The 19963-nt window shown below is 37.4% G+C and overlaps 2 protein-coding genes across 14 annotated transcripts; one reads left to right on the top strand and one right to left on the bottom strand.

Annotated features, from left to right (window-relative positions):
* The first annotated feature begins 4 nt into the window (after positions 1-4).
* Positions 5-13691, top strand: rundc3b (RUN domain containing 3b). 2 transcript variants are annotated; one of them, XM_004077882.5, is made up of 11 exons: positions 5-250; positions 5363-5478; positions 6968-7101; positions 7853-7938; positions 8079-8168; positions 8929-9009; positions 9277-9451; positions 10000-10157; positions 11443-11589; positions 12496-12617; positions 12696-13691. In XM_004077882.5, exons 1-11 carry the CDS (start codon positions 156-158, stop codon positions 12839-12841), a joined length of 1350 nt encoding a protein of 449 aa, XP_004077930.1. In that variant the 5' UTR covers positions 5-155; the 3' UTR covers positions 12842-13691. The 2 variants fall into 2 exon arrangements, with proteins under 2 accessions (XP_004077930.1, XP_078788769.1); XM_078932643.1 differs by having other exon boundaries at positions 29-341.
* Positions 13617-19821, bottom strand: slc25a40 (solute carrier family 25 member 40). Of its 12 annotated transcripts, none has more exons than XM_078932649.1 (10): positions 19685-19821; positions 19349-19456; positions 17231-17290; positions 17051-17157; positions 16791-16858; positions 16535-16659; positions 15850-16133; positions 15670-15751; positions 14405-14481; positions 13617-14314 (listed from the first exon to the last, which is right to left on the bottom strand). In XM_078932649.1, the coding sequence occupies exons 2-10, from the start codon at positions 19446-19448 to the stop codon at positions 14309-14311; spliced, it is 909 nt and encodes a 302-aa protein (XP_078788775.1). In that variant the 5' UTR covers positions 19449-19456; positions 19685-19821; the 3' UTR covers positions 13617-14308. The 12 variants fall into 12 exon arrangements, with proteins under 12 accessions (XP_078788775.1, XP_011483557.1, XP_078788770.1 ...); XM_011485255.4 differs by having other exon boundaries at positions 14401-14481; XM_078932644.1 differs by having other exon boundaries at positions 14401-14481; positions 19349-19453; positions 19685-19813.
* Between the last annotated feature and the right edge of the window lie 142 nt (positions 19822-19963).

The raw sequence follows: 19963 nt of genomic DNA on the forward strand, positions 1-19963 counted from the left end.
CCGGAAGCCCTTGCTTTGTCTTGCTTGTGCATCTTTCTGCTCGCTCCTTCTGTCAGCAGAGCATCTTGTGTTCCTCTGCAGTGACAAACAGAGGCTGGACGTGTGCTGGAGCGGCACAGCGGGTCCAAAGCTGCCCGTCACGCACGGCAGCGGGGATGGCGTCTGTGTGCGTCGGGCAGCATCCTGTCCGCAAACTCGGAGGAAGCAGAAGCGCCGCGGTGGAGAGGAGGAACCTGCTGACGGTGTGCAGGTGGGAACGCGTTTCTGCTCTTCTGTATCTTCATTACAGCACGAGGTGCTGCTGCTGCTGCTGAGTGACGGCAGATTTTTTAATTCATTAGGTGAGCCGGACGCATGTTAGAAGCATGTCTTCAATTCTGCAATTAAGTATGACTTAAATCTGATAGAATCATTTACATTTAAGCATTTAGGCAGTCTGATAAAAAATAACTGAATGTATCAGGTTTTGTTTTTGATGCACACAAAATCCTGATTGTAAACGCTCGGCAAAAGCATCAATAAATAAACAAACTAAATAAATAATTGAATACTACTATCATTTTTTTAATTACACCATGATAATGGAATAGCTAAATATGAATTTCTTCTCATCTCTTTCTTCACATTTTAAAGCTTTCCAAAGTTCTTTTGCTGTCTAAAATTGCTCTTTAATTATAATTACATGTTTATTATTATTATTTTTATTTGAACACTTGGTGCAGCCCTACCCTTCGAATTTCACCTGCAGGGATTATGCCATCACTGAATGTTTGGGAGTTAATTAATGATATTGCTGTGTAGCAAACAGTTTCTGGCAGAGCTTAGTCAGAATCCATTTAAACAGCAAGGAGCCTCCTGCCTCCTCACCATCCATCAATGTGGGGATTTGAAAAACAAGAAATAAACTGAATATATGTAAAATGAGCAAAAACTGACTAAAATTATGTTTTTAATGAATAATTATTTTTATTAATATTTTGCTTGTTATAATGTAATAGATAAAAAAAAACATTGAAAATAATTTTCTATTCAGTTTGAAATACTTTTTTTTTTTTTTTTACCTTTGTGTTACTTCTTCTCTCAAAGGATGAATAAATATCTCAGACACAATTACTGTATGTCATTTTTGGAAATGTTGGCCATAAAGGATTTAGCTAGACATTTTTTAATACCAATATGTCAGATAAAAAATAGATTTTTCAGATAAAGTAGCTCTCATTTACCAATATCTCATAAAATTTCACCCGATTTTTTTCTTTGAGTTTTATTCGTAACATTAAAAACATTATTGCAGATGATTATCCTTCCTTTTTGTATCCTTGGCAAATAAACAGCTCAAAGCTTTGTTTGTAAAACGTACAAATATACTTTATTTTTATCTCAGCTGGTAGCCGAAACCCACAAACAAAAAGTTTTACTTCATGATGTAAGACTTTAAAATCGTGCATGGTATTAATGCAAGATTAGTAAATATAAACGTTTTGGAAAAATTAGGGGGAAAAAAAGTTTTTCCTAACCTATCAAACACGAAAAGTTCAAAACCAAGAGTTTTTGTTCCTTGTGTCTATGTGTGCTAGAAATTTCAGTAGTGGTGGAATGGATTGTGCCTGAAATTTTCTTTAATTGTAGGTCTTTCTTCTTTAATGACCTCAGTTATGGTCTCTACAGAGTTTATTTAGAATGGATTGTATACCCTCATGCATCAGAATCACAAGAGTTCACAGACATTTGTTTATTAAGATAGTTCTCAATTCATGGTTTTCCTAGCTGCCACTGTGATAACAAGGAAAGGACTAATAATTTGTGCTTTTATACTCAATATTTAAACATTGTTGTCATACACGCGCTGCTGGACAGAGAACTCTGCCAAAGAAAACCCTTGGAGCTAACAGACACACCATGCCACAGCAGAGATCTGAGCCTTCTTATTGGGAAATGAGAGCGATAACCTCCACATCCCAGTGCAGCACCAGACTAAAATAAATAGAAGCAAGGCTGGAACATTCTGGAAATCACTGCTCCTCTGAGGGTCTCCAGTTTCTGTGTGAGCCATCATCTTTCAACACTAGACTGCAGTAGAAATAGCTTCTTCAGTTGTTTCTAAATCCAAATGTTTTCAAGAAACTAATGAACTTCTTCTAAAGAAACTCAATCAAATTTGATTAAATAGGTTTAACCCTTGTGCTATCTTAGATGACCCCACCCTTACATTGACGTGTTCTCCATACAATGACAAACGTGGATAAAGGTGGAAAGATTTCATGTAATCCATGGACACCAGTGAGGTTCACAAATCATTGAGGAAAAAAGGTTCAGCGCACTGTCTAGTGGGTCTAGATCAGTGTTTTTCAACCTTTTCTGAGCCACGGCACACTTTAACCTTAAAAAAAATCCCGCGGCACACCAGCATCCAAAAATTAAAAAAAAAGAAGGAGAAACTCATAGTATGTATTGATCTACAGCCCCTCCACAATCTCACATGCATTTTTGAGATAATTCTTGCAGAAAAAGCTGGAAACTGCAGCTTTTTTTCCCTAAAAGATTCAATAAAAGTTAAGTTAGAAGATTTAAAAATAGTTTGATGCGTGTTCGTTGGTTTCAAGACGTTTAACAACAGATCTCCGTATGCGCTGTCACTCTCACAACCCAATGCATCATGGGAGATGTAGTGCATAAAACGGCCGGAGATCGGTTTTCGGAGCTTCATTGTTTTGTTCACTTGTTCCACGGTCTGATACCGGATTCTGTGGAAAGCAACAGCGCAAAAGACGAGCTTTAGCTGGTATTTTTGTTAGAACTGAGCGACTTTACGAGCTAAATCGGGACAAGGAAGTGAAGACTTTAACCACTTCTGATTGGTCAGACTGATGACATGTGATTAAGCCCCTCAAGAATGATTGGTGGAGACAATCAAAGGAACGGGACTTTTCCCAAACACAGCCGGAGCTGCAGCTGAATCGTGGTACTGTCATTCTTATCCAAATGTCTTTAATAAAATAAAATAAACGCAAAGAAAAAGTATTTTACGATCTTTTATATTCCTAACTCCTCAGTGTTTTATCAAGGCCTGTTTGGATGAACACAGAGCTGAAATCCTGAAGATGGGAAATGTTTTTAGATCAGTTAATGAGGGCAATTTTCCACGGCACACTTGACCATCTCCCACGGCACACTAGTGTGCCGCGGCACACTGGTTGAAAAACACTGGTCTAGATGACCCAACTCCCAACGTTTAAGTGCCTAGCACAAGGGTTAATTCATTCCTGGAGGACTATTTTAAGAAATTATAAACACCAAAAAAATCACAGTAGAAACAAAAATGCAATAAAAAAAAGTCAGATGTTCCATGTTTTATGAAAGATTTTCAGGCAAACAAAATCTTTAAAATTCATGACAGATTGACATATAAATAGCTAGAATGAACAATCCTGAAAGCTAAAAGGACAGAAAATTACATTTTTATTTTGCAAATCCATCACAGACCCATTGATTCTTGCAAGTCACTCCATTCATGAAGCTCAGTCACAGGATTCTCGTGATCAGTACCACTTCAATGCTGGCTACTTTGTGTTAGTCATTTTTTCTGCTTTCTTTACTATGTTTTTAATCAAAAACAGGAAAAATTAGTTTGTTTAATCTCTTTGTCATACAAAATGTTTTGTGGGAACCAAAGTTTAACATCTTTTGACGTAATAATGGTTAAATACATCAAACCTAAGAATGACTCTTTTATTTATTTAAGATTTATGTACAGGAATAAAAGAACGTACGTTCAAATTCCAATTTATAAGTAGAGATTTCTTAATAATCAATAGTTTGAACTGTTTCTGCAGTTTAAAAAATATATATATTTACACGGTATAATTTCATTTCATTGGAATTTTGCAGGGATCTCATTATGTTATGCAATGTTTGTTTTTTATAATTTTTTATATTTATTCTAATCTATATATGCCATTTTTCTTGACTCAGATTTATCCAGAATTGTTTATGGGTGCTTCAACTGCATCATAAATGGAGACTGGAGGAAGACCCACATTCAGAACAATAGCAGCCGGCAAAATACAACTTTGACATAAAGAAATAGGCAAAAATATGTTTTACATCATTTAACCTACTGTGTAAACTCCTGTTAATGCTGCTTAAAGAGCAAAAAGATCACCTTTAAAATCAAGAAGATTTTATTTCAGTTATTATTTATACACAAGATGTATTTAAAAAAGGTTTTTATAGTAATCTCAGCCTTTTTACATCAAACCATTTAGTTTAAAAGTAAAAAATCCACAGGACCATATTTAGTGGTTTGTTTAAACTTAATGATAATTTGCAAATTTTACTGCTGACTTTTTTCCTCCTATATCATCACTTTAGCGATTGCATGTAAAAAGCAGCAACTATCCTATACTATCAGCATTTTTTCAGATTTTGCTTATAATCTTTATTTGGTAAATAGTAACCAAATTTTATTTAAAGGGGGCTTTAAAGTTGCATGGTTTACAAAGAAAACTTTGGGATTAAATCACTCGAGCACTCTTATCAGTTGCTTAAATGCTCTGCACGTAGTCATCCAGGAGACTAAGCAACCACAGATAAGATATTATGATGAGGTCCACATACTCACACGCTTGGTCATTAACTGCTTCCTGTGTGATTATCGGAAACCTGATTAAGCAGAGTTAGTTTGCTTCATGGTAGGCGGGATTTCATGGCTGGTTTGATCACAAATTCATCAGAGTTGCTGTAAAATGTGTGGATTATTTGATGACTTAAAAGTTTGGTGAATGGCTGTTTCATCCAAGGATTACCCCAATACTCTGAAGAAACTGATGCAAACAGCAAATGTGTTTCTCCACAGACAACATTTGGGCATCTGCAATTCAGATTCACCTTTTGCTTTATCTTGCTTTATCTAAGTTAATAGGGAGGTCCAGTCTGATTTAAATTCTTCTAAGTAAAAAGATCAAATGGTTTTGACCAGTAAAGTCAGAAAGAAAAAGACAAAAACCCCAGAAGTGCATCGAACAACAAAAATAAGTTTGGCTTTACACCTAATGGAACATTTTTCAACAGAACTTTTTAATTTTTAATATGCTGACAGAAGAGGTTTGAGAGACTTCTTTATGGATTATGTTTAATGCCGAAAGCTATATCAGGCTGCATTGCTTGGCTTCAAACAGAATTTTCCCAAAAGAATTTGGTATAAATTATCTTTGCCCAACTTATCTGCTTAAAGCTCTTTCAAATAAAAAATAAATTAAGTTCCAACACTCAAACACCTCCATCACAATCATCGTGATGACATTTTTTTAAAATATGCATCTAATGAAAAAAATCTATGTGTGTCTGTTGTCTTTTGTTTTAGATTTTCAGTGAAGACTTTGCTGGATCGCTCCTGTTTTGAAACAATAGATGACTCGTCTCCAGAGTTCATTAACTTTGTTTCCATTTTGGAGCACATCCTCGGTCATCGATTTAAAGGTAAGCGAGGTTTCACTTAGTGTCTTCCATGGACACACTGAGAAAAGACAAAAAATGACACATGTATCCAGAGCTAGTAGAAACCAGGTAAAGGTATGTGGGAGTACAGTTTGTATGGTTCCTAGATATTTATTTAGCTGGTAGTAGTTCATATCTGTCTATAGAATTGAAGAAAGTCATTTATTTTAATTTTAGTTCTGGACTGGAAAACTAAAGTACACATATCTAGTAGAGGAGTAGATTCAAGGATGAGAAGAGACCCTGCAAAGTTTGAAAAAAGAATGTAGTACCCATATTGAATCATTTCGTCCAGTGGGTGTTGCTATGTCTCCTTAATGTTAATTATATACAGGCTGATAAGCTGATATCAGACAGGTTTGTTTTTGTCTTAAGGGCAAAAAGGTTTTTACTGCTGTTGCAGTAAGAAATGGCTAAAAGTGGATCCTGTGTCTGTGATGCAAATAAAATGAACAATTATCTGTAACTTACATCGAAGTGCAAAGACTTTCAAGTCTTTAGCTCATCCGCCAGGACCTTCTGGCATTATGCACCCCAGTAGCTTCAACTAGAGTTAGCATTATTACTTTTTAAATGCACACATACTTTTTTCTTGAGAACTATAAACTCATACAGTTAATGTATATTAATATTATACTACATTGCATCAGTGGGAGTAGGCTGACCATGACATGGCATTACAGACCCAGTCTGATCATCTTTTGAGCTATTTTAAAAACATTCTCAATGGTCTTTTTGGTAACCCCGCCCCCTCCCCATTGCTGAGAGCTCTGTGTTTACATTTTCTCCAGCTAGCTTACAGCCTTTCACACCCACAACCTAACATTACCGGTGCAAAGAAAAACATTAGCAGTGCTTTAAAAATCGTTAGCAATATTGGAGCAATACAGTTTTGAGCCAAATACAAGCTCAAACGAGGAAGATTAAGATGTACATGGATCTTCTTGTCTAAGTGGATGTATCGGAATGGAGCAGAGCAGGAAGCTTGTGGCCCGCCCAGCATATTTTCTACGTCACATCTACAAGCTTTTTCCAGCAGGATATTTTTTCCACTCCTGATTCAGAATGATTTGAATAAAGAAATACTCAGAAATTTTAAGCTTGATTTTCTTTATATATGTCCTCCATCATCAGAAAAAGGCCATTACAACATGTTAAAACACCAAAAACACAACTTTCATCAAATTGGACCCTTAATGTGTGACTGGAATGAGATCTATCCAGAATTTTGACCTGGGCAAAGATTCAGCATTTAGTTTTAACTTTTGAGAGTGCTGATTTAGTCCTGATAAAAAGTGTTTAAATAAAACAAATAAAAGTGTATCGAATAATAGGAAAGAGCAGTTGGAAGAATAGAAGAACTGGGCTTAATTAGAAAGGTCAAGTTGTGTGTTGTCGTCAGTGTAACAGTGGATAATTGGGTGCTGAATTCCTGCCTTCAAAACCTTCTTTCTGTGTCTTTCCCTAAAAGGTCAGACAACTTGGTTTGGCTACGAGAGTCCTCGAAGTTTCTGGGATTACATAAAAGCTGCCTGCAGCAAAGTACCCCATAACTGCATTCGAAGCATAGAGAACATGGAAAATGTGCGGCCATCAAGAGCAAAGGTGTGGCTTTATCCATCTACAGATTTTAATGAAATTTTCAGCACAGCAAGGAGAACAGGAAACCAGCAGTAAGACACAGATTTAGTTCTTGAAACACCTGTAAAAATATAAGAAATATTAGAGGTGTGTTTTAGTTGTAAAAAACATCATTGACTTGAAATGTATTCTGCATTTTTTAATAAAATTTTTATAATAGTTTCTTTCTTTTCATTTTGTAATTAAGAAGCAGTCTTTAATTGGGGTTTTAAAGTCCTGCTCCAATCATCTTTTGATCTATTTAAAAAGCGTTCCAATTTCTTTTTTTCTTTTAATTATGTTTAAGCGGTTTTTAGCCTAAATCAAAAAAACGTGTGTCGTTTTCTAGAACATAGCTTCTGGAGGGTGGGAAGATGTCTTCAGGGGACAGTTGGCATAGAGAGACCCCGCCACCTCTTCCGCTCTCTGTTGCTGGGAGCTTAACTTTGTTTAATATTTGTCCTTTATCATCAAAAATATATGCAACAAAAACATGTTAAAAACAATATAAACACAACTTTCATTGTAGTTCATTAGTAAAAAGCAACTTTAACTCAGAAATACATTTTTGGATTTTCAGTATCTTGAGCAGGAGCTTAATCACACTGTTAAAAAAACAGGATTTGATGAATTCAAACAATATAATTATTACAGGTTTTTACATTTTGGCATTGTGCTTTCAGGAGAATTACATATCTGTGTGTTTATTGTGGTGAAATAAACTCTTTGTGTGCAGGGCAGGGCATGGATCAGAGTGGTCCTGATGGAGAAGCGACTGTCAGAGTACATCTCTTTTGCCCTAAGAGACCTCAAAGCCACCAGGTGTCAATGTGACATGTATATAAACAAAGAGCCCCATGCACCCCATTTATAGTTCCACTAAAACCACATAATGTCCGTCAGACCAGTGATCACTGCTGCAGCTCTGCTCTGAGTTAATGCAGCTAATGTGTGTCTCGCAGGAGGTTTTATGAGGAGGGAGCAATCATGCTGGGAGAGGAGGCCGGGCTGCTGGCAGACACTCTGATTGGGCTCAACACCATTGATTTCAGGTTCTGCTCACTATCTGCTCTTTCAGACTGTTTAGGGAATATCTTGTTTCCTGCTGTTCCTGCATGAAGGCTTCAGAAGAGTCCTGCTGAAGGAACTCTATTTGCTTTAAGAGTTCTAATGTGTTGAATGGAAACGTAAGCTCAACCATAGACAGTTGAACAAAGTTCAATTTCCAACGATCAAATTAAAGAGTTACACAAATGAAGTCCACTAGATCAGTATCTTTGTTAGACTGTCGGAGTATAAAATGAAATGGAATTAGTGACAAAATTAGCTTCTTGTCTTCAGTAGTCTGTATTTGTTTAGCTTTAACAGGAGTTTTCTTTTACTCATTTTTCTGTTTTGCCTGAACAGATTCATTATTTTCAAAAGCTGTTTGGATGTAGAGTAGAGAAAAATTTGAATTTAACATTATGCTCTTGATTTTTGCCTAATATTAGAATTTATAACTGTCATTGTTTGTGTGTTAATACGGTCATTTCTGGTTATGTTTATGTTAGATATATTTAATTGTGTCACTTTGCTTTTCTTATTTTTTTTTCTCTGGGTATCTTTTATTTATATAAAACACAAATCCTTGATAAATTTTGGTTATAGGTTTGTGGGGTTTGGGTGAAGTAGTTCTTTTAACTTTTTCTGTAACTGATGTGTCCCCGATGCCTCTCAATACTTTAGGAACTGAGGATGACAAAGGGGTACGTTTGACATTTAAACATCCATCTTGGATCACGTCATTTAAAATTTCCTGTTTGGTTTCAGCTTCTGTCTGAAAGGGGAGGGGCTGGACGGCTGCTGTCCCGCTGTGATCGACTACACGCCTTACCTGAAGTTCAGACAGAAGTATGTGGGTTCAAAAATTTTTCCATGAGGCAAAAAAATTTCCTAATAGTTCATCAGTAAACTGTTAGTTCTATTGTACACAGCTCAATATGATCCGAAAGATGATTAACTCTAAGTGGCAGAAATGTGCTAAAATGTTTTTCTAATTTTTTCTGTTGGAAAGAAGACAACTTCTCCAATCATATATTAACTGGATTATAAAAGTGGCCGTCACAGCCGTACAGGACGGTCGCTGTAGTTTGTAACATGCCATGGTTGCCTGTGCAGGGCCGACAGCATCAGCAGCGACGAGGAGGAAATGAGGACTCTGGGTAGCAGCGGCAGTGAAAGCAGCACCCCAGACAAAACGGCAACGGCTGCGTCCATCTTCACCGAGCAGAGCAACTTGGTCAGCAAGTGCAAGCGCTTTGAGCAGAAGTACCGCATGGCTCTGGAGCAGAAGGTTTGAAACCAGCTTTGATTGGGTTCCTTCCAAACTAAAGAGTACAGATTATTTTTGTTGTTATTTATAAAGAAATCTCTTACCTTACAAAAGTACTATCTCAGATTTCCAAGGCGTTACGTAGTTCATGTTATTTCTAGGTTACTTTCTCCATAAAACCTGCTGAAATAGTAAAAGTAAAAGGGTGTAATCATGATTAATATTTGTAAAGTTTATGTTTATTAAAGTTAAAGTATAATTGGAGGACCAAGTATCATCTCTAGTCAGTTTAGTCAAAATATAGGGAAAACATAAAGACCTGATAGAGAAGCTGAGACCTAAGAAAAAAATCCCATCTAAATTGAAATGTCCAGCTCTGTGTGACATGCTGGCATTTTTAATGCCATTATGGCATTTTCCTTTCTGCATGAGGATTATAAGAGTGGATCGTAAATGCCAGGGCAAAGGACGCACTGAAACAACTGAACTGGATCTCAAAAAAATAATGTGTTCCTTTACTACTGAGCTTTGATGCTCAGTAGTGCTGACATCTTTGTCTTTTTCCGTAGGACTACCTGGAAGAGCTGGTCCGTTTACGAGAAGCCCAGCTGTCGGAGGCCGTGTCTCATAACAAGACACTTCAGCAGGGCCTGGCAGACACACACCTCTCCCACACGCTGGAGAAGGAACAGCTGGAGTACATCATACTGGAACTGCAGGACCAGCTGTGAGTCTCTCCTGTGGCGCGGTTTGTGTTGATTTTGTGCGGTGCTTTGCATCAGCTCCAACTGTGTATTTATCCCATTAGGCGCGCTGCTAGAAACATAGGGAGCTGCAGAGGTGGGAGGTCTGCGTGTGCTCTTGAATTAGCTGCAATCAATAATGCTTTAAGTCAACAAGAACATCTGAGTTAGTCTTGTTCTTTCATCAATGATCTAATCAATGGGAAACCTTTACTATGGATCAACTCCAAAAAATGTTTAAGGAGGATTTTTGCAGCTGAGATTTAGCCGCTATAGAGTTTGAATCGCTCCATAAATACAAAAAATATGTGCACTCTACCTTCACTTTTAATGTGAATCATCGGGATTATAAACCAAACCCGTCAGACCTGATGTGAACGCTGTAATTCACCATATCATTGAGTTTCGGGCTGTATTTCTGCCTGACCTGTTGAATCTTCAATCTTTATAAAGAAATATGACAAAGTGTTGCAAAATGCATTGCAGCATGTTTTTGTAAAGCATGTAAAAAACTGCAGGCCTGACTTTCATGGTTTCAACATAAAGAGTGCATCAATGTAATCATTAGAAAGTCACAAAAGCAGCTGCTGCTTGAAAAGACTGTAAATGGTGAATTCCCAATTGATTTCATTCATAATAATTGTGTCCTAAACATTCATCAAATAAAAGTTTAATTTTATGAAGGTATGCATCATGAGGACTTTAAATAGGTTGTTTGTGTTTGAAGACTGAAAAAAAGCTTAATCACGAAAGAGCTTTAGTCAGTGTTTTCCTGTAATAATGCACATTTTCATTTAAAACCTGTATTAGTATTTACCTGGGTAACCATCAAATATTAAAAGTCACTGGATCATCTTTGCATTGACACATTTATGACCAAAACATGCATCGTAGATCGTAGATCATCTAAACCATTTTCAACCTTTTTTGAGCCAAGGTGCATGTGTTGCACCTATCAAAAAAACTATCAAATTCATTCCTGTCAAAGGGTCTTGAATAAGTTTTTTATGACCTTTCATATTTTTAACTGATCCTGTTTGCATGAACACAGAGCTGAGATCCTGGCAATGGTAAATGACATGATTTCAGAAGATATTAAATAATTTCCTACAGCAGACCTGACAATCTCCCATGGCACAGCATAATCCTAAAGAAATATGCAGATATTTGCCACATTCTCTTTCTTCTACATAAAAAGTTTCTTTTTTTTTTCCTTTTAAACAGGTTCTTTTACGTAAATGTAACTTTAAAACTGCTTTGTATTTTTAGGACTGTGCTAAAGAACCACGACTTGAGGTCCAGACAAGAGTTAACTACCCATTTAACCAATCAGTGGCCATCTCCTGATGCCTTGGATACCAATGCCGTTGCCTTGGATACGCTGCTGTACAGAAGGAGTCCAGGACAGCGGGAAGAGTACGTAAATTTATTTTTCAGAATCAAATCCCGGACACTTAATTTAGTTTAAGATACAAACGTCAGTAAATTAGCAGATTGATTCCTTAACGTGTTAAACGCGTTATTTGGAAATAAGTTTCGCGGAAAATGAACTTTTTCTTTTTAACCTCCATTATATATATATATAGGTTTGCTCATATCAGATCCACTCAGATATCTATCAAAGCTATTTATTTCCTCTTTTGTGTTTAGTTTTTGACCAAACTGACACCTGAAGTTTGCTCAATATGTATATATTAGTAAATACACAGATAGTCAGAAATATTGCTTTTTTTTTTGTATGAAGTGCACTTTTGCATCTGCCTCATGGTGCCAGTTAGAATATAAAGACTGAGTATAACCTGTTCTGTCAAAATGAACATAACCATGTGTGGGTTTTAAATGTGTGCATCCTTGATTATTTCCCAGAAGAATAAAAATAGACATGGTGTAACATTTTTATCTTTTTTTTTTTTCAGAATGTGGTCATAAATGTTGTCAGTTACAGGAAACAATCCAGACAGTAAGAAGTTCTGGATTCCTACAGAAGCAATAAATATGGGGAATTATATTTAAAATTCTTTAGTTACTTATATTAGCCAAGTTTAAAATACATGCAGGTAATTTCCTTTTTGGAACAATCTGGAATAATTTGGATCATAGAAAATGGTTTGGCTTTTTTGTTGATGTTTTCTGGTGATCTTTGCGCAGTATCTTGAATACGTTCTCAGTTGTGGGTTGCCAGAATTTCACAGAAATAGTCATTGAATAAAAAAAGGAAATGGATGAAATGTTATATTTAAAAATGTTGTAACCATCTGAAACATATGCTTTGTTGTCGGTGATAGTCTAAATGGATTCTGTAAATCACTGTCTTCCGTGCAGGCATAGCTTCCAGACTCTAGAGCAGCTGTCTGCTGACATGAGCCTCTCTCAGCCTTCTCTCAGAGCAGCTCACACTCTGACTCTGGAGGCCAGGTCAGCCAGCGCACAGTGGCTGCATCAAGGCACGTCTGCCAACAGATTTACTTAGTAAAGCCTCCACTAATGACCTGGATGTTAACCAAGTGTATTGCATCTTTCAGGTAAGGAGGAAACTCCATCCCTGAGAGGTCTGTGTGGCTCCCTAACATCAGTCACCAGCTACAAGTCTTTGGCCAGCTTGAAGTCTAACGAGTGTTTGGCCAGTCCTGCGACAGAGATCAGCACTCCAGACATCAGTCCTTCATAAGGGATGAAAATGCTCCAAGCGCATTCTCAGCAGGGACTTTATCCATGTCTGCAATGCTTGTTTCCCCTTTTCTGTTTTTAACCCTGGAAAATCCACAGGGTCAAATTTGGCTCCTGTTTTTTTTCTTTTTAATTATTTATTCGTTTTTTATATTTTTTGGCTGTTATTAATTGTTGCTACCCAGAATGAACAAACAGAAAAGTCAAATTATATTTAAAAGCCCATAGGAACATTGTTGCCGGGTTCTCCAGGGTGAAGGATCTATCCCAGGTTTGGAGGAGAGCTGGAAATCTAGTGTAGCGTGTGTTTGACCGGATAATGTTTTACTGGTGTACAGATGAGAAAAACAACGGGGAAGATCTAACTGTAACTTTAACAGCATGTGTGTAAATTAGTTGAGTCTGTGTGACGACGTCCCGTCTTAAATCTGAAGAGAGGAGACTCTCATGTTTCATTTGAATGTTTCAAATGTTTTAAAAGCCTTAGATGTTGCCTGCTTCCTGCAGTCACACAGAAAAATATTTATTCTCTTCTGGATTCAGTTAGGATGCAAACCTTCATCAGTTTTATTTATCCAGTTTTTGCTTCACGTACTGAAACTCGTTTTTGTTCTCAGGTAAAATCCTACTTAGTGTTTGTGTTCCCTTTAAAAAAACGTAAAATGCAGTATTTCATTCACAGGTCTTTGCATCAAATCTGTTCAATAACTTATTCTAAGACTCTGCAATAAGTTACCTTTTAGATCAGTTTGTGGTGAAGCACACAGTAGTCTCAATTTGCACAACAGATGTTTTCTCTGATCTTTATTTTCTTTAAAAGTTTTATTTAAAATAAACTTCACTTGGTTTGATATTGAGGGTTTGGGACATTTGATTGACTGATGAACAGAAGCAGTGGAAAACCTTCAAGGACCAATAAAAGAAGAAATTAAAAAAAAGGGTCAGATGAAGTCAAAAAATGCCCGTCAATCTGAACTCTTCATTGGCTCCGTTTGAGTTTCTCAACTCGACCTTTACTGCATATTATGTTATGCAACACTGTAGCACGGCTGCTCCAATATGGAGACTCTGTGCAGAGGCAACATAAAAGAAAAATAAAGTTTTGCATCTATCACTTATTGTTTGGCACGGTGCATGTGATCAGAGGAGCAGCCATCTGATGCAGGTCAAAAATGTTTACTGCCATCTGGCGGCCAAAATCAGAATTTCGCTTTTGAATGGAAGCATAATATTTGTTGTTCGTGCATTTAATGTTAGACATTATTGAATTTAGAACTCATTTATAAATGACTACATTAAATATTTATATAAAGTGATTTTTTTCTCAACAATAAGAGCCATCATGTGTTACTGCTGTAGAGCGGCCGCAGTGGTCTTTCTTGATTGTGCTTGCGGAAAAAAGCCTTCCCAAATTCGTACGTGCTGATCATGATGGCGCAGGCGGGGGCTACTTTGATCAGCCTGGGGATCAAACCTGGCGGGGACGCAGAGCATATGAGGATGTTATTCAGACTGAAGCATTGGCATAGACACAGCTTAATCTGTTAAATGGAGACGAACCTACAAACAGCCCACGAAAGCCGTCCTCTGCCACAATCCTGCACATCACGCAGAAGGTGGAGGCTGACGTTTTGCAGGACACTGGAGGGACAAGGACACTGGTCAACGTCAAATATCCCTCCATGGATTTTTGTTGTGAAGAAAAGTAGCTTTCAACTGTTTGGAAGCTATTTTTGTATTTTAGTCACTGCAAAGCTCTTTAGACAAGGTCACACTTAATAAAACTTGATAATAGTGTGAAGTGTAGAAAAAAAATCTATAATCACATAATGTGCACTAAAATTATTTAGATGGGGATATAGACTTGAGTCGCACTTATGTCTCACATGCAGAGACCTGGAATTGCGGTCTGGGACTTCTGTACAATGATCATTTGCTTATTTTAATTTTCTTTCTGCAGGATATGGGCATCAGGTCTAAAAACAAAAGCTCTCTTTATAAAGCTTTTGCATTAGGAAGGCAGTAATATCAACAGGCAGTCTTTGCGTCCCCACAAGCCGTTTAAAATGGTTTAACAACAATTATGGACAATGAAATATCTGATTTAAGCATAAGTCTCTTGAGACTTCCCATTAAGAGCAAATATTCCAGACTTGACTTGGAAAACAGGTGTGAGCATCTCTGACTGCCACTCCTGCAATATCGTCTTTTTTTTGTTTTTTGAGTTCCCCTTTAATTCAATTCAATTTGGTTTTATTTATAAAGCCCAATATTACAACACTGTTGTCTCAATGGGCTTCACAATTGCACAAAACATAAAATCATTTATAAAATACAATAGCTGCTAAACTAAACAGACTAAGCTAAACTGGGCATCCCTGCCCTTAAACCCTCCTTGGTAAGGAGAAACTCCACACAAAAAAACAACATTCCAAGAAAAAAAAAAAAAAAGAAATAAATGCTTTAGTAAATGCTTACTAATGCCTTCTTTAAGGCATTTAGTTAAAAGGATTAAAATCTGATGAAACGATGCCGTGTGTTGTCTGACTTTCAAATCAAGGAGAAACACCTGAATGGATCCCTTATCTGTAGTTCCCTCCTGACCATCACAGGAGAGAAAAACCCAAAAGGCCTCTTTGATAAAGGCAAAAGAATCAACCTTCTTCACCTTTTTCAAAGATCACAGGGTGTTGCCTAAAAATGTGTAAAAGGTTTGACTCAATTCATTGTTGAATTGAGTCAAACCTTTTACACCTTTTGTGAAACTGTGATAATCTTCACAAAACGCAGTAACTGAACCATCCAATGAATAAATAATGACACGCTTACAGTTTTTGGCTTGTAGCTCCCCGAGCTCCACCTGCCGTCTTGTTTTCACGACATCAAAAGGTGACGTGACAATGGAAGCAACCTGACAGAAGCAGGAGACTTTGATCATTTATTGCTACACAATCCATCATGTCCTGCCTGCAGGCTAATCAATCATTTAGGGTTTGCTGTCAGACTCACAGAACCTGACGCAGCTCCGGCCATGAAGGTGATGGTGAGAGTGGGCTCCCCGGTTTTGTACCACTCAGCCAGAAAGCTCTTGCCCCTCTCATAGTTGTACCAGTACATTGCTGAGAAGGGCACATCCCGAAGCAGAGTGGGGCCCAAACCCCTCCACAGAGACAGCCAGCCCTCCGTCTCCACCGCTGAGCGGATGCAGGCGGTAAGCTCTCTGTACGACTGTTTCTGGGACTGCAGCTTGGTGCGGATGAGCTCCAGGGGGCTGATCACCGTTGCAGACCCCACTGAGAAGATGATGAGATGTTACACACAAATATAATGCTCTAACGGCAAACAATGTATAAAAATATGGCACGTCAAAAACTAAAAACAGTTATATTATGTGACTAATCAGCTGAAAAAGGACATCCATCCATAAGAAAAGGTAAATATTAGTCACAAATGAATCCTTAAAGACGGATATTAAAATCTTTCCTTAATGAAATCTGATATAACTTTACAAAGTCAGGGTTTAAGGGCAAAAAAAGGTGAACTCCCCCAGGAAATTATTGCCAGACCAATTTTAAAACCCTGTTATTTAATAACTCAGTTAAATATCAGCTTTATCTGATTACATTATTCCAGAGACAGCTTTTTTTGTGGTGTTGAATGACAAAAACATCAGAGGAGCAGAGGCCGGCTTTACCTCTAGCAGTAGCTCCTGCCAGGAGGGGAGCCTCCTGAGCGTACTCCCCCATCCTGAGCCTCAGTGCTGTGCACAGCTGGTCGTAACACGTGAAATAGATCACTGTGGCAGGAACCGCCATCACACTGAACACAGAAAAAAAACAACAAAAAAATCCCACTGAAATTCTAACAAAAAAACAATACACAGAGAAAAAAATAATCTACTACATTTTATCAGTGGAATTTTTGCATGTAGTTATAAAGGAGACTCTCACAGTGTTGGAGGGAGTCCACTCCACAGTGACCGAATTCCCTCACGGCGTACGATCTTGATGAAAGCGTCCTGCAGAAGACAAGACAAATATTTATATTTATAGATTTAAATATTCAGTTTGAGTTTTTTAAGAACGGCTGGTTTGACTTTATGCAAACTTGATAACCTCTAACAGCAAACGTAATGGGTTATTTATGAGCATCGCCTTTTAACGTTGAATAAAAAAATGATTATTACTGCTCAGGTCTAACGGCATCTTACCAGGGTGCCGGTAAATTCCCCTGAGGCTTTGTACCAGGCCTTTGAATTGCCATTTTCACACACACATATGTGGTCCATCAGTCCATTGCAGTAAACGAAACATTTGCCTTCAAGAAGAGAAGTATTTACCATGTTGTGTGTAAAACTATAAGACTTGAAATGTGTTTTTTTCTTTTTTACCTTTGGGGAAGGGGCTTTTCTGTGCTTGCAGCCTTATTTTCACAACATCCAAAGGAGTGACTGAAAGAAGCAACAGTTTTATATGAGTTGCAGAAAATTCAACATTTTTACAACCAACTGTTTGAGGTTTTTTTTAACCCTTTGTACTATTGGATTATTAAAGTGATCTTTAATCAAGAGCTGAAAATGACACTTTCTACCTTGATGATTTTGTTTTTTATCATTCATGATTCAAACTGAAATGTTTGGCTATTTTACTTTTGGCATTTTATTTATGTGTCGTGTGTTTAGGAAAGTGGTTAAACAATAAACCATTTTCTCTTCAGGGTGTGGACAGATTTCCTCCTATTTAAGACCTTCTGTACAACGTAAATAAACCGGTTTGGCATAAAAACACTAAAAAAGACCTTTTTTGCCACTTCCTTTATGGGGCGCCACAGCAAATTACAGAAGGAAGTGCCAAAAAGGACGACACCTCATTCAAGGGGCACCACAGGGAATTACCAAGGGGTTCAAATGTGTGTTTTGTCTTATGTTTTACAGCGGATGCCCTACCTGACCCAACTCCCTGGATTTACCCAGAAAGTGGAAAAACTAGCTAGCGCCCCCATGTGGTTGCGGTGAAAGAATAAAATGCTGCAAGAGGAAGTTCAAAGAGTCCTTCTGAGTAATTCTGCTATGGACCATGAATCTCTAGAACGATGGTTAACGATGGTTAAGAGCGCTTCCAAACTTTGCTTTCCATCTCCAGATTTAAAAAAATCTCTCACCAACAGCACGAGGAGGCAGGAAAAAAATGTTGTTATGTCTGCAGACTGCACAGCAGAAAGTATTTGGGGGAACAAAACACCAACAGAACCACAAAACAAACAGCATTCTCTAGAGATAAAAAAAAATTATAACTTAGATTTTGGATAAAAACATGGTCTTTAAAGCATGCATGATGCAAACTATATTCAAATGGAAACTGAATATCTCAAAGCAAAAGAAACCTTAAAAAAAGAACAAACCATGAAAGACTATTGATTTGGCAGCAACAAACCAGAACCATAAGGCTGCAAGAGAGCGACACACAAATCTGAAGCCAAGGGTTCAACAACAGAAAGATGACAAGATAAATCGTCTTAATTTAAAATATAAATTAAGATCATCAGCTCCAGTCTCTGCAGCTGCAGAAAGCAGCTCCAAGGGTGGAGCTTATCTGAAAGGCAGACGAGAGCAAAATTGAGGCTGTTGAAAGTGAAGCACAGCCAATGACCGCAGGCTTTAATGATAAGAATTTATGTCTATGCTTAAAAAGAAAAAGAAATATCTTTAGGAAGATTGTAAAAATCTAGAAATAATGACAGAACATCTACAAATATTGGAACCAGAATACTACAAAGTCAAATTTGGAGGATTTGAAAAAAGAAAATGACCACATCAAGAGAGAACTCCCAAAAGCTCAACTCTGTGATCATGAACTTTAAACAATTGCATGTAAAATATGGAGGTGCACAAAAATGAGCATGGAGCTTTGATAAAATCAAAACTCGGCTCTTAAAGAGAAGCATCCAGTGCCATCAGGGGAAAGTGGCTTTCTGCTGGAGGAAACACTGATTTAGTCCAGGGTGAGCAATGAGAAGCAAACAAAGTGAGCTTCTTCGTGGAAACATCAAGGCTCAGGGAAACAAAGCTTCTTAACTTAAGATTCAATAAAAAGGGTCAGACTGAGGTAGAACTAAAGCAGTACAAGAACTTGTGAAACCTCAGCCTGTAAGCAATCAGGCTGTCCTCAGTTCCTCCAACAATATTTGAAGTCTAAAATGCTCCTTGATAGATTTGGGCTTGCACTGCCACACATCAACTAAATTTGTAAGTGATTGGCTTGTGATTGACAATTCTCCATCTTCATGGCTCTCCACCTAATCGTGGTGATTGATCCCAGCCTTCATGTTGTTCAGTACTGTATTACATCTATCTCACAGATCCAGCATCAGCTAGAGATTTCAAAATAAAATGACACAAACCTCTTTAAAAGCTTCACACAGAGACGCTTATAAACATGGTAAATATTACATAGTAATAAACGCAGAGTCAAATCTGGTCATTTAGAAATGCTCATAGGTAGTATCTTACCGAACAGCGAGGTCAGGATGGCTCCAGAGCCAGAAGCCACCATCTGCTGGAGGGGAGTAATACCACCATCACTGACAGCTGGAGAACTCTGCCCACTCATTTCGTCTACTTAAAGGAAAAATATATATTTTTGTTAGTTTTACAAAATATATATATATCGGTCAGAAATGATCGAATCATACATACTGTGCTAGTAGTAGTACAATCAATGACAAATGTCCTGTACCTTGATGATTAGCTTAGGTAACTTTCAACGTGCTAAAGTATGCTAGCATCGAAATGTGAAACGATCATTCCTCTGGGGGTGTTGATTCCTCGGAGTATAACCGTAAATACCTCATAACTCCTGTCCGGAAGGGTTTGTTAGGAAGGGTCTGATCAAACACGTGTTTGTTTCAGGGGATACAACCCCAAAGTAACCTGTTTACAACACATACATCACCGATTTCATAACGAAGTAGTTCTGGTTCAGCAGATTCCTTATCTTTTAATAGTTGAAATCGAAATTAAACCCAATTTAAAAAAAAATATTTTAGGTACATTATTTAATATAAAGTTTAAATAAATATTTCCAAGTTAGTTTGTAAAGTATATTTGTTGGTTTTGTATAAAAAT

Source organism: Oryzias latipes, chromosome 16 (genome assembly GCF_053564925.1).
Source record: "Oryzias latipes strain Hd-rR chromosome 16, Olatipes_Hd-rR_3.1".
NCBI lineage: Eukaryota > Metazoa > Chordata > Actinopteri > Beloniformes > Adrianichthyidae > Oryzias > Oryzias latipes.